The 14,362-nt window shown below is 41.5% G+C and overlaps 1 protein-coding gene across 8 annotated transcripts in view; it reads right to left on the reverse strand.

Moving 5' to 3' along the window:
• The window catches only part of phldb1a (pleckstrin homology-like domain, family B, member 1a), a 29,334-nt gene continuing 14,972 nt past the window's right edge, over positions 1–14,362 (reverse strand). For 4 of the 8 annotated variants that reach the window (XM_086226731.1, XM_086226729.1, XM_086226730.1 and 1 more), the window contains 18 exons: positions 14,213–14,344; positions 13,764–13,901; positions 13,114–13,242; positions 11,285–11,440; positions 11,083–11,193; positions 10,919–11,008; positions 10,703–10,813; positions 10,196–10,318; positions 9,899–10,051; positions 9,598–9,738; positions 8,168–8,287; positions 8,003–8,081; positions 7,622–7,766; positions 7,230–7,320; positions 5,683–5,829; positions 4,162–4,381; positions 1,502–1,587; positions 1–866 (listed from right to left, as the gene is read on the reverse strand). In XM_086226731.1, the coding sequence (XP_086082857.1) occupies positions 726–866; positions 1,502–1,587; positions 4,162–4,381; positions 5,683–5,829; positions 7,230–7,320; positions 7,622–7,766; positions 8,003–8,081; positions 8,168–8,287; positions 9,598–9,738; positions 9,899–10,051; positions 10,196–10,318; positions 10,703–10,813; positions 10,919–11,008; positions 11,083–11,193; positions 11,285–11,440; positions 13,114–13,242; positions 13,764–13,901; positions 14,213–14,344 (2,313 nt within the window). In that variant the 3' untranslated portion in view covers positions 1–725. The remainder of the gene's footprint in view (positions 867–1,501; positions 1,588–4,161; positions 4,382–5,682; positions 5,830–7,229; positions 7,321–7,621; positions 7,767–8,002; positions 8,082–8,167; positions 8,288–9,597; positions 9,739–9,898; positions 10,052–10,195; positions 10,319–10,702; positions 10,814–10,918; positions 11,009–11,082; positions 11,194–11,284; positions 11,441–13,113; positions 13,243–13,763; positions 13,902–14,212; positions 14,345–14,362) is intronic. The other 4 variants (XM_086226733.1, XM_086226732.1, XM_086226734.1 and 1 more) reach the window with 4 other exon arrangements.

A 14,362-nucleotide genomic window follows, 5' to 3' on the forward strand; every position in this document is an offset into this window, starting at 1 on the left:
ACACATTTTTATTAATTGAATGTACATGTAGTTTTACAGTAATGTTATAAGACTTTAATATAATCTATAATCTGATTTTTAACATATAATAAAAGGCTTTCTTTGACATATGTGTGTAAAATACAGACATGCTGCATTATTTGTCCTATTGGGTTAATATCAAGAGCAATATTAATATCTGTATGTAGAGACAAACATAATACTACATAAAGTATTTTGGCACCAAGTAATGTTTGAATTAAATAACAGATGACTATTTTATTTTAAAATAATTGCCATTAAAATTTGCTTGTTTAAGAGTTCTACAGGATTAACAAAACAGTTCAAGAACTCCGAAGGAAAAGTAGAAATGTATCAAAAAGAAGAGAAGAAGAACGGTTAGCGTGATAACTCTGCATGCATAGATGGGTTTCAGGGGTGTAAACAGTTCTGGCGGTCAAAGTCTTCCACCCGAAAACTTAAAAAAAATCATGTCTGAATGATCAACAAAATGTTTTTCTTTTGTTGAGAGAATGTGATTGATCTAGTTTGAGCCTCCAAAGTTGCCCCAGTGAGTTTCTTCCTCCTCCTGGCTGAGAGATAAGAGCATGAATTCTAGGAGATGCTCCTGTGTCACGGCGAAGCTGCTCTTCTGACGTCCGTCTGTCGTCTGTTGCCGATTTCAGCTCCATCTCCGCGTCTAAAACAGCTCTGTGTCATCCTCCAAAAAAAAAAAACGGCATCCCTCAGCTCATGAACTGTGTGTAGCCCTCAGCGCCCGTTACTATGACATCCATCCAGATCCTCATGGCCTCCGGGGACGGGGCCACCATGTAGTAAAGGCGGTCGTGAGTTTTTACACAGAAGGTCAGAGATGGATTTGGGCTCTGCAGGATCAAAGGAAGACTTTTCAAGACAAAGACAGCAAAATGCACCTGTTGCACCTCTTTATTTCTATTGTCTGAGAAAAATAAAATATACTAAAAAGATCATGATTAACAATGAAAACATCTTCCATCAAATGTTTTTTTTTTTTTTAAAGCTTGTGACAGCCGGCCCTCTTGCAAATGAAAAATAAGGAGTGACGAGAAAAGAAATCTAATCTGGACACTCCAAGAGTGTCTGCGTGTAACAGCAGGATATTTTAATATCTTGCAGCACTATTTGATTGCTGCTCCCAAACACTCCTCTGACAGTATTTATTACTTCTAAAATCAAATGTAAGTGACTGTAAAAATTCAGAGTTACAGTAAAATGGGTATCTGCAGTAAAATCTGCAGTTGTAACATTAGGACCAATTAATTAAAATGATCCAAGTCATTACAATTTGGAATGGCTGATTGTTAAAGTTACTTTCACAGTTCCTCACTGGACGAGAGAATCCTCCTTCATTTTTGAATTTTTTTTCATTCCAATGTAGGAATAACTAGAATTTCAGAATGAAATTCAGTCGATTGATAAATCCCTATTTTTCAGTAGATAATATTCATGCAGGAAATGATCAAGCAGTCGATGGGTTTACCTTGGTGGCACTGCGTAGGTGGTCATAATAAACCTCTTCAATCGCTTGAAAGTAAATGAGTCCTTTCAGCTTGGTCTCATGCTTGTCTGAGAGCAGAAAAGAGGAAAAAAAATATTAAAATACAAAACATTACGTCTTGTACTGATGCAAGACCCCTGCCAGCCCAAGTACTAGACAGCCAGTGAAGTGGTGCTACATGTTTGTGTTGATTTTTGGTCAAATAATGACAGTTTAATACAAATATTTCATAAGCTGTACGTTTCTGTGCGCCTCGAACTATCTGCATTAAAACAAATGTCGAATCCGGATACAGTAGAGGTGAGAGGAATAGATAGATAGATAGATAGATAGATAGATAGATAGATAGATAGATAGATAGATAGATAGATAGATAGATAGATAGATAGATAGATAGATAGATAGATAGATAGATAGATAGATAGATAGATAGATGGATAGATAGATAGATAGACAGATCAAGGAACTTATTCAAGGTAATATGACAAATTTAGATTTTCCCAAAGACAACAAATCTAAATAAATGTGTTAATTTCACTGGCGTCTGGTATTTCTCATCATTTCTACTCATGGACGAACTTCCTCATCCTTTTTGATTGGAGGCGATTAAAGGGAATATACAGTAACTGGATGAGGCTAAAGAATCAGAGCCCCTCGAGAGCGAAGGTGCTGTAAATGAGAGAGGATTGTCTGACGGAGTTTCACAATTCTCCCACAAAAGTAGAGCAATAACTTCAATCCAGATGGAGGAATCACACAGATACAAAGGAGGAAGGTGTTAACTCTTTTTTCCCAGCAACAAATAATGCATGAATAGGTATGAGCGGCGCTGTAGCCGAGTAAAAAGTTAATTAGAAGTACAAGTCTATTTCAAGCTATGCCTGAAGTCTTTAACATCCTATTAATTTGACTTGTTTTCTTCAGTCATACTTTCTGGATCTTTCTTTTCTTTTTTTTTCCTTCTCTCCTGCTGGCGAGGATGACTTCTTTTTAAGTCATAAAAAAGAAACGACTCTCTTTTATATATATCGGATTTGATCTCCAACATCAACGTTCATCCCTTCAAGCAGGTCAGACCTTTTTGTCCAGTCTGCTCTCTATTCACAGGATATCTTTTGGGCAGTTTAAAAAACAAAAAAAATCACTACATGCTGAAGAGTTTGGTAGATAGTTTCATTCAAATCTGAGGAAGCTTCCAAGACACAGTTACACATATTTATTATGAAAGAGAGTTTTCTCTCTTGTAAAATTAATTTCCTTCAAACAAAATCTGCTTCAAGAGTTTCTGGACTCCAGGCTTGTTCAAATAAACATCGCTCTTCTCTTTTTGTCTCATCCATGCATACTGGAGCGCCCTGGCTAGGAGACAAACATCCACCAACAATTAGAGGCAATCTTTTGAAATGCGTCCGACACTTTCTCTTGCTTTTCCTTTTTCTATAAGTCAAAACTGCTTAGTAATGAGATAAATGTTTTTGAAATGTGAGTTTCGTTTTATTAGTCACGAACAAGCCAGGAGCTAGCCTCCACCCTAAGAAAAACACATCTCGAGAAAGTATTGCATCTTGTTTCATCACCATCATCACCATCATCTTCGTCAGGAGTGAGGGGGTGAAAAGGCTAGGCAAGTGAGTGGAGAGAGAGGAACAGGAGCGTCAGTTATGAAAATAGACTCGGAAACTATTTTGGACTTGATAGTAAAACAGGGTCTCCAACCACATGAGCGTTCACAAAACTGACTGCTCTCATTTGAAATCCAGGGGACGGCACCGTCGATGTGAATTAACTAAGGGACTTCCGTGTGAACACACACAAAGACAATTACACACTTACAGCAGTTTTAATTAGTTCTACTTGAAATGGCGCCGGCTGGGGCAGAAGTTACGATTACGAAACATCACAAGAGAGCGAAGTGTACATTCCTCAGAAAAACCTCCACACTGCTGACGGGTGAACTGAATAAATCAAGTGGTGTACGGCTGGGAACTTTTTTTTTTTTTTTTTTACATAAAGTTAATGAGTACTACATATGAGCAGATTCTTACATGAACAGATTGGTTTGATCACGTTTTGTAAACGACACCACGGGCCTAAACACAGGGAGATCCATCACAGAGAATCCGCGCTCGTCCCTCTGTACCGTTCTGGTGGTTTCACAGGTCTCAGAGGCTTCTAGCGCTGCAAGGATTAATCCATTAATCAATGACTCCATTGAGAGAAAACTAATCATCAACTGTTTTATATCTTTTAATCGTTTTGGTCTCTTTTCAAGTAAAAATGCCAAACATTTGTTGGCTCCAGATGCTTCCCGTAAAACAAAAGCTGTGTTTTTGGACTCTGACAAACATGATGATTCATTTTTCTCATCTGACACTTTATAGCTAATTTTATTGATTAAATCAGTGATGAAAATGGCCTTACTTGTAACCTTGAAGCCACGGGGGAGACAAAAGGATGAAGACAGGAGATTTTCCTCACTTCTCAGTTATTTATCTTTGATGAGTTTTAATCCAGCCAGTAAAAACTCATTCTGATCTTCAATGTGAGAGATGGGGTTTTTTTTGTTTTTAAATCTATTCCCAACCATGTATACCAGCCAGTAAATCAAATAAAACTGCATAGGATAAGCTTCAGATCCTCACCCACGTAATAACAGAAGTTCCTCTTGAGTCGATCAAAAACGAACCAGCGTTTCTTCCAAGATTTGATTTTGCCGCCCATCTTCACCAGATGACCCTTACACATCTTCTCTGTGAGGATGACGAAGGGGCAGGTATCTATGCTGTGGCCGGACGACTCCACGTGGGCACGCAGGTCAAACTCCTCCTTACGGTTGGGCAGATAGCGAGTCATTGGACGGGCCTGAGGAGACACCAGGTGACTGTGCTTTAACACTGCAGATGTGAACTTTTCACAGCTGACGGTCGTGTACGTCAGCCAGCTGCTCTCAAACATAGCAGTTGCTAACACGTTTACAGGCCTTCCTGACAGGCTCTCGCTCATTCTCCCTGAATATCAAAATCAAAATTGTATCTCAACGTCTTTCGAGTCCCAATTTTCATGACAAATTCCTGCGTTGAAAGAGTCTATATAATATCACTTTTCCGGTACTGCACAGACACTACAGTTGCTTATGGTGTTTTCTAGTTTGTTTGCTCCGGTCTGAATCTGTTGATGAGTTTTTTAAATGTGTCACTGCAAACAATTTTCACCCCATTTGTTGATCAGGAGCAAGACCCCCTGGCTGGAGAAGTTTTGACTATTTTTTTATTTATTTTTTGCAAATTTTTCTTCTTGTAGACTGTGCAAGCTAACATAATTCACATGTTCTGCTGCAGCCAAAAAAAAGACGGCAAAGCACAAGAGGCTACGGGAGCTTAAACTTGCTGACCTCACCTGACGGTTGGATCAGCTCGTCTTTGGATTACTGTTAAATTTGGCGCAGGCCTGAGACCACCACGATCTTGGTTCAGGTGTTTTGATCTGCCAAGTGCGATTTGCTGACTTCACACCTGCCTCCAAAAATGCACCAATCCAGAATAAACAAGACAGGAATGAAAAAAAAAGCTCTTTAAGTTCAATTAAGGGGACTTCAAGCTCTTTTTTTTTGGTCTCCACGTTCTCCTGATGGATATATCCTGTTCTGTCAGAGCTAAATTCATCTTCAGCTGGCCTCTATCTTTGTCTGGGTGCTACTGAGTGCTGTGTAGGAAGTGCAGGGTGTGGCTCACAATAAAAACAATGAGCACAGCAGAGCGCAGTGACCTGGAGCGACACCTTTCATTCAACTCATCTGATCCTTCGTAACGTCATAATATTGGCGATGGCGCTTCACGTCTGGCTACAGCTCTGGTAATTGGGGTAAGTGTATTTGTATTACATGATTGGAGAGTATTTGTTTACGCCTCATAACAAAGAAGAAGTCATTTAAATACAATCAGCCAAGATTAAAGCCGGAATCATATGTTTTTGTATGCCCTCTGCCCATTTTCTCTGTTCGCCCCCCTTCTCTCCGTTCCCTGACAATCTTTGATCTTCTTGCATAGCCAGCCTCTCTTTCGTGTCTCGCCTCTCATCCTCTCCCCCAAGTCTCCCAGCCCCTCCTCCACCCTCCCCTCCTCTCTCTTCTTCCCTGCGTCGTCTCCTCCCGCTGCTCCACTGACCTGGGAGAAGTGTTTCTCTCTCATCTTCACCTCCTCCTCCACCAGCCTCCGCCTGTGGGCCGTCTCATCCTGAAGCCTCCTCTCGGCCTCCTCTCGCCTCCTCCGCTCCTCCTCCAACATCTGCCGACGAGCCTGCACTTCCCTCTCCTGGGAGCATCGGGAGAGGAGGGCAGAGGAACAGATGGAGAGAGAGGAGAAGACAAAACAGGGGAGAGGGAGACGGGGAGAATATGTTAATGATAGGCAAATATTGCAATACAAAGTGAATGACTGTCAGAAGAGGCACATGAGAGTTCAAGTCCCAATCGCAGGTTTTGTAAAATATAACCCTTAAGTCTGTATATAAAAGGGAAAGCTTTGCTGATGTAAAATGATCCTTTGCTGCTTTCAGACACTTACATACAAGTCTGCCTTGTTTCAACATGTAGAAATAACACAAAAGTAAACAAAGTACTTCATTTCACCACACTTTGAGAGTGAGGAAATATATTCTTTAGCTACTGAGCGGGAAGCTCCTGTGATAAAGTTGTGATGGTGCGATGTTATTATGCAAATCTATAAAATGAATGCAAAATGAACTTATTTCTGATGAAATTCCCATTGAAACCTAGAACACTGTATGACTGGGACATGACACTGACTGCCCAATGTCTTTTTTTTAGTGTTTGATTGTTGAACAGTTGGCCACTGTGTCCAACGAGTGGACCCGAAGTCTGTGTGTACACAGTTTTGCGTGTGTCAATATTTTTTTCATTACTTTCACGGGGTTTCCATTCATTGATGCAGGACTCCAGGTTTTTATGTATGTCTTGAATACAGGGGTATTTGTGGCGGTCGACGGGGGCTAATCAGCCACGACTGTTGCACTAAATAAAAACAGGAATTGTGGATTGCGTGTTTGAATGTCTCAACAACTTCTGGGAATGGTTGGAGTTGTGGAACCTATGCTAGAACCTTTATTGTTTTATTCTGGTTTTAGTCTCTTTTAAATATTTACTTTTAACGTGATGTTAATGTCCTTTATTTTACTTTGTTGTGAAAAAAAAGATGCTACTGAAATAAAATGTAACATAATAATAAAAAATATTATATTTGGCGTGATGGGCTGGACAGTGCGGGAACCCCTGCCTTGAGGGACTGCAGATGGACTTTAAGAAACACATGAATTATAAATCAGAGTCGAAAGCTACCTCCAGCAGGCGGAAACGGATGATCCAAATATTCATATTATAATTCTGATTCTATATAGATGTCTTTAATATTTTATTGTAGTTTGTACTCCTTCCTTCTCATTTTCAGTATTTATATTTATTCTTATGGGTTTTTTGTTGTAATTTTAAATGTTTCTTTTGTTTGTTGTTTCTTGAATGAAATAAACACTTCAATCCAAGGACCCAAAGTAGGAGGTGAGGGTGTACAAGCTCTGGGTTTAACAGCTGAAGTGTTGAATGAGCTGGAAGGAGACAACATTTAGGAAGATGTACAGTCTTATTAAAAAGATCCTTTCATGTCCAAACTCTGCAGCGCTGAAGTTCACTTGAACTCACTCTGTTCTCTATCAGCCGAGCTTTCTCCTGCTGCGCCTCCTTCAGCATCTTCTCCATCTCCTCTATCCTCTGGCTCTCTAAGCCACAGGCACTAGAACACACACACGACACGGCTATAACAAGAGTTAACAGATGTCACACACTCAACACAGCTGGACATGAAGACGAGTATCTCTCTCAAGAAAACCAATAAACCAAGTATTCACACTTCTAACTTCATGAAATGCTGAAAACTTGAAGAAGTTGCCATGGCAACAGTTGGTGTACTAGTCACTGGAGCAACAAAACAGGTTGTCACGGGAACAAAGCAGTGACCCTTCTCTTGAGAGATGGGGCAGACTTGGGTGTTCCCATGGAAACAGAGACCAACTGCACACTTTCCAGTCTCTCACCTTTCTGGGGTACATGCAGAGTTGCCAGTGGAGACGCTGGTCTCCATGCTGTCGGAGCTCTCCAGGCTCAGGGTGTCGTACGCCTGGCTGCCACATGGTGGCGGCTGATGATGCAGAATGGAGTGATGGACTGTGGGAGACGGATCTGTGCAAGGAAAGGGGAGGCAGAGACAGCTGTCATAGACTCACACTGCCCTCTACTGACACTACCAAGTCATTAACACTGTTTGACCCTAATCAGAGCTAACAATGATCGGGTGAGTTTATTACAATTTTCCATCTGACTTCATAGACAAAGAGGCTCTCAGTTTGTTTCAGATTCATAATTTATCATTTGTGATCTCTAATGTTATGTGGTCACACAACATCAAACTCAAGTACCTTTGCACTGCAGCGCCAACAGCCTCCTGGAGTCCACGTCTAATGGGTTTGACAGCTCTCTCACTGCTAACTGTAAACCCTGAGAAACACAGGAGAAATGTCACACGGTCAACCGCTGACAGGATTTGATTTTAGTATTAAAATGTGTGAAAGCGATGCACTCACCTTGGTGGATGATGTTTTCTCATGTGCAACACTGCAGGATTGCAGTGGGGTTGCAGCAGAGGCGACAAGAGAATTTGAAACTGCCTGTGCAACCTCACCTTCAGATTTGGACTTCAACAGCTGGAGGAAGAAGCCAGAAAATCATATGCTTTAATATGAGAGGGATATGCTTTTTCACAAAATTCTTTAGCGTCTTTCTTTTTCTTTTCTTTTTTTTTTTAATCTGGGAGAACCTTTCAAAATGCCAAAATAATATTTGGGATTTTCATTTAAATTGTGACTGAAAGCACTCAGATCATCTTTCTGGGGCACTTAAAGTCTGACGACAGAAAAAGGAAAGGAGATAAACGCATTATGGTTGTCTTTGAAGTTTTATCTTAAGACATGTTGTGTTAGCTGTCATATTTAGTTTCCCTTTTATCAAACCCAGTTGCAAAAAGAACCAAATTATTGGAAGTTTCAGCAGCCTAGTACCGGACCACCATGTGACCCTTGACCTTTGACTCTTCTTTGCTAAATGTCCTCCTGAATGGATCGTGGATGTGATTATATCCTCATTATGATGATGATGATTATTATTCTATAGAATTAAATTGCATTTTTAAAAATGTTTTTCCTGTTGTTTTATTCAATAATATATTTTTTTTTCTTTTTGGGGGGGGGGGGGATTTAACATAATTTGTATAGGTGGCACAGTGGTGCAGTGGTCAGCTCTGTCTCCTCACAGCAAGAAGGTTCTGGGTTCAAGTCCCGGCTCCATCACAGGATCTTCCTGTGTGAGTCTGCATGTTCTCCCTGTTCCTGTGTGGGTTCTCTCTGGTACTCCAGCTTCCTCCCACAGTCCAAAGACATCAAGAGGGGACGAGGCTGATTGATACTCTAAATTGACTGTAGGTGTGACTGTGAGTGTGAATGGTTGTCTGTCTCTATGTGTTGGCCCCGAGATGGACTGGTGACCCCTCCAGGGTGAACCCCACCTCTCGCCTGAAGGCTGCTGGGATAGGCTCCAGCACCCCCCGTGACCCTTAATAAAATGGATGGATGGATGGATGGATAATTTGTATATTTTATTCAAACTGGATTCATACTCAGTAGTGGAAATCCACTGATGTAAAAGGCGTTTAAATTAAAGATTGTGCTTGAAGAAAGAAAACAAGCTGAAATGGTCCAACAGGTGATCCAGATTGACACAATCGTGCAAGCCTGTGTGTCCTCTCTTCTACCCTGGACCAGACTTCAAAATTGTCCCATAATAAAGTGTTGGCAGCAGCTACTGCCTGGTTATAAAATATAGAGAGTTGAGTGTCTAGTGAGGAGATGTGCTGGATTCCATGCTAAAATTCTAATGTTGCAGAAGTGTCAGACCTGCTGTTATTACTAAAACAAGGCCTCCAACACAGCATGACTGAGGAAAAGGGTCGAGAATTTACCTGCCCGTGTCTGCGTGAGGAAAAACTCTTTGCAGGCAGCGGTGGAGGACAAGACTGAGGCTCACCAGCAGCCATGATGTCCTGGTACCAGCGCTCAAGGTTAATAGGAGGCAGCGCATTCCTGCTCAGCTCAGGCTGGCTCTGAGGTGATGAAAAGCATCCGGCCAACAGAGACGTGAGCAGTCAAGCAACAGTATCAAAGCATTAAGCAGGTAGGCAAACATGAACCAGAAATATCAAGGTGAGGCAGCAAAGTCAGTGGATGATGGAGAACCTTACTGACACAGAGAAGATAACAAACCTTTGTAGACAGGAAGGATGAAGGACCACTTGAGTGGCATGGGAAGGCGGAGTCAGAGGAAGCAAGTTGGAATGATGTAATAGATGAGGAAGTGGAGGGATCAAGTCTGTGCACCCCAAAGATCTGGCTTAACTGACTGACCGTGATGTACTCCTTCACACCACAGATACATCGAAAAAACGGACAGGGATGCATTCATGGAGCAGGGAGAGAAAGTGGAAAAGAGCTTTGAGAAAATGTATAATATTACATGGACTAATCCAAGAGAGTATAGCAGAGAGCAGGCAGGGTTTCTACCTCGCATGGCAGAGCTGGAGCTACAGCTAGGGAGAGGCAGTGAAGAGCAGCGGGGGAAGAGGGGTGAGGCTGCATGGAAGCATTTCCATACATCTTATAGACGTCAGCCAGCCTGAGGTACTCCTGCATCAACAGCCAAAACACGGGGATAAGCAGGAGATTGCGGAGCTAAACGTTTAAGTACTATAAATCATGCCAAGATTCACAAACTCACTCAGCTTCTACCTTTGAAATAAATATGGATGCAAGTCACTTCACATCTTATGATAGTTGAAAGAAAAACATTAATCTCCTAACGAGAGAATTTATCAAGTTAGTTTTAGTCATAAATCCTGGTAATTCTTAGCAAAGTGGCGTATCTTATTAGGCAGGGAGTACACACGCACGCACACACACTGTAAACCTGTCAGTATGTGCTCACACACAATTATGGCCTTTTATTTGAAACAAAACTGAAGCACAGGCACTTTAGGTTTTGTTTCACCTAGAGAATTTGATTCGATTTACCTCCTGTAGCCTAACAGGAAAGAGTTCAGGGGAGGGGATGTGAGAAGAACAAGGGCTATGAGCCGAACCATCCACATATACAAGGTCGGGCTCGCTGATATGAAGCAATTCCTGTTTAAAAAGTTATTCAAAGTTAAAATTGGAGAAAATGATCCCTTTTTAGTGATTCATCCAGATTGACATGGATGATACCAAGGCTTTTGTGTTGCTGCTCACCTCCCTCAGGCTGCTGTTGGTCTTTGGGAAGTCTCTCCCTCCTGTCAGTGTGTGGTACCGTTTCTCCAGGGCACATAGCCTGTCCTGCTCCTGAGACCAACATCAGCATTTCGGGGTTAGCCACTGGCTGCTATCATCACATGCATTTGCGGTGAGAGGCTAACCTTGTGCAACAGCTGCAGAGTCACTGCTCTGTCTTTGGCCAATCTGTCACAGTCTTGAACTGCCTGTAACCCCAGCTGCTTCACCTGAGCTTCCAGAACAGCCATCTTCTCCTAGAAATCCACACGCCCAACCACGCCATGGTGGTGATCACCCATGAAACACACCTATGATTTCTCAACACTATTTTACACGTAACCTCACCTTCCTGTTGGCCACGCTGCAGTGATACCCGGCTCGCTCCTGAAGAAGCTGTGAGCTCTGAGTCTCCTTCTTCTCCTCAAGGCTGCTCTCCTCCTCCAGCTGACAGAACTCCAATTCCTCAAACTGCTTGGTCCCTGACTCCAGAGCTTCAGCTTTCTGTCCACACGCAGATACACGTTTGAAATCAAAGTGTTAGAAAAGAATGAGGCTGGATTCTTAATTATGAATTATTGTTAACAAATACCAAGGAACGTGGATCACAGTGCACTGATGTATCGCATAACAAGCACTGTCTTTATTTCTAATGCTGGATTTAACTGAGGTTAACTGAGTTTATATATATATATATATATATATATATATATATATATATATATATATATATCATGTACACTTGTTAACTTGCTAAGCTGAAAATGATGTCATTAGACTGCAGTATTTTCTAAAATAAAATAATTTCTTCAATAGCCATCTTCCTCAAAGCTAGATAAGAATATAGATACCCTTCTCTCCCCTCCTCTGCATTAAGACGCTGAAACCCACACAGACCATTTGACTGCTAGTTAGCTTAGCACAGTGACTGGTAGTGGAGGGGAAGTGTTAGCCTAACTAAGGCAAAAGTCATCAAATACACTTTTCCCAGGTCTTTGCCTGTATGAAATAATTTAAATTAAGATATATTGTGATTTTAGAACTATATACATAGTATGATCTACTTTCCCGACAAAACTGTTTGGCACAATGTTTTAATACAACGATAGAAAAAGCTATTGTTCAGCTAATACAGCAAAATATCTGCTGATGACAAGGAGAGCAGCTGCTACTACTAAATGAAAAGTAGTAAATGGACTATATTTACATAGCACCTTTCTACCTTAGCAGTACTTGAATTGCTTTAGAATACTCATTCACCCACTTACACACTTATGGTGGAGGCTGCCATCCTTGGGAAGGCAGGGATTAAGCTAGCAACCTTGCAGTCACTGGACAGCCATTCTACCTCAGAGAAATGCTGCCCCTAAAAGGGTGATGAAGATCATAAATCTTATCTATTTGAATCATAATACACACAGGAGGAGACATAGTGTTTTAGATGCTGTTTGAGTAAGACAGAGGTGTGCTAACACTTCCCATCCACTACCATTCATTGTGCTAAGCTAATTAGCAATCAGCCAGTCTCTGTGGGTCTCAAAGACATCTACAGAGGAAAGCAGGGTACTTAACTTGTCTGGCTCTGCGGAGGGCAGCAAATAAATGTATTTTCCCTTAGGTTGGTGAGATCCTTAATTATATATGTATATGTTTCATCAAATTAAATATTTGTGACCATTTCAAAGAGCTTTTGCAGCAAATGGTGGTTACTTTGAGTGCCCCAGTGTGATGACTTGTTAACAATTAGAAGAAAAAAAACCCAGCCTTATCCTTTATTGTCAAGCCAAAATGTTAAACAATCAAATCCTGAGAACATTAACTTAATGTAGGATTTAAATCATTCATGGTAAAGTTTATGCAAACTTTCAGTGCAAAGCTGTTAATGACATTACTGACGATTACTCAGTGCATTTTAATACAGAATGAGGGAACAGCAGATTAATCGGCGGTGTAAAATCAGGGGTAGCAAAAGCCCAGTTGCCAAAATATATTGACTTACAATAATAATAAAGAGTATGTTTAGGAAGTGAAGGAAAAACACAGCTGATTTAAGAGGTGCTTCAAAACAGAGTCAGGGTTATTTCTGCGTGGAACTCGGTGCAGCTCACACAGCGCTGTGATGTTCAGTATAGTATAACTCACTGCTGCAAGCCAGTGGGCTGCGTGAGAACACTGACCCTGCTGAGCTGCTCCTGTAACTGTTCCCTTAGAGACAAGGGGCACATATCAAACTGCCTCTTCAGCTCATTGTACTCATTCCTCTGCTTTTCCAGGACCTTCCGCTCAGCCGACACATTAGCCCTCCCCTAAAAACACATAGAAACACACACACACACATACGCACGATTGTGTCCAGAAACACACACCACCCCAAGGAGAAAAAAAAAAGTAACAGACAACTCAAATCCATGCAGCCAAGCTTTAAAATTAACAGGCAGTTAAGAGGATGGAAGCAGAGGTTAGGCTTGCAGTCATGTTAGCGGTTGCTATGGAATATATTTGTAATGTGAGTAAAGTAAGAATGAGCCTGCACGTTAATTTATTGTTGGTCACATTAAGTGAATTAAGACTTCAACTGCATTTTAAAGACAAGAAGATTTGGGCTATAAAAAGTGAAAACAGCCTTGTTTTTAGGGCTACTGTATCAGCCGTGCAAGTCAGAGGAGATCCAAGACAATGGCCTGTATATTGATATAAATACAGATGAAAAGGAACATGTCGAAGAGTTACATGCATACACTCCTTGTGCATCTAAGGCCAACAGATTTGAGAGAGCTGACATGGTGGATCAAATATTTTTCCTGTGTCACAATGTTTAGGTTCTAACCTTGTCCTTTTCTCTCTGGGTAGCCTTGTCCAGCTGACTGAGTTTGAGCTGCAGTTGAGAGATGACTTCATTTTCAGCCTCCACCTGCTCCTGCTCCGCCTGCTTCTCCGCATGAAGCAGAGCCTGCTCCATCTCCACCTGGGCACAAAGATGGAGTCCTTCAAAAACCGGTGTGCTTCGAGTAAAAACGCCACTCTTTGATTAACATTCTCAGACTCAGATTTTCAAGTATAATCCTTTTATTTCTCTATAGTTTAAAAGTCATGTGACCTCAGGACTCAACATCTGGAGTTACTCGAGTGGAGGGATACAACATGTTGCTTTTTACTGCATTTTACTGCCACTTTTACTTAGTATGAATATATTAACGTAAATTTTCTTATCCATCATTGTGTGTGTGCATGCGTGCATGCGTGCATGTGTGTGTGTGCGCGTGCGTGCGTGCGGACCTCTTGTTTGGTCTCTTGTAGTTGCTGCTCCAGCTCACTGACTCTGTGCTTCAGGTAATCAACCCTGGCCAGGATCCTGCTCCTCTCCTCCTCCAGGTAGATGGGATCCTGACCGGCCAACAGCTCTTCACACTGATTTACAGTTAAAGA

This window comes from Aulostomus chinensis, chromosome 15 (assembly GCF_037954235.1).
Source record: "Aulostomus chinensis isolate RoL2024-O1b breed Wild chromosome 15, RoL_Achi_v1.0, whole genome shotgun sequence".
Classification (NCBI taxonomy): domain Eukaryota; kingdom Metazoa; phylum Chordata; class Actinopteri; order Syngnathiformes; family Aulostomidae; genus Aulostomus; species Aulostomus chinensis.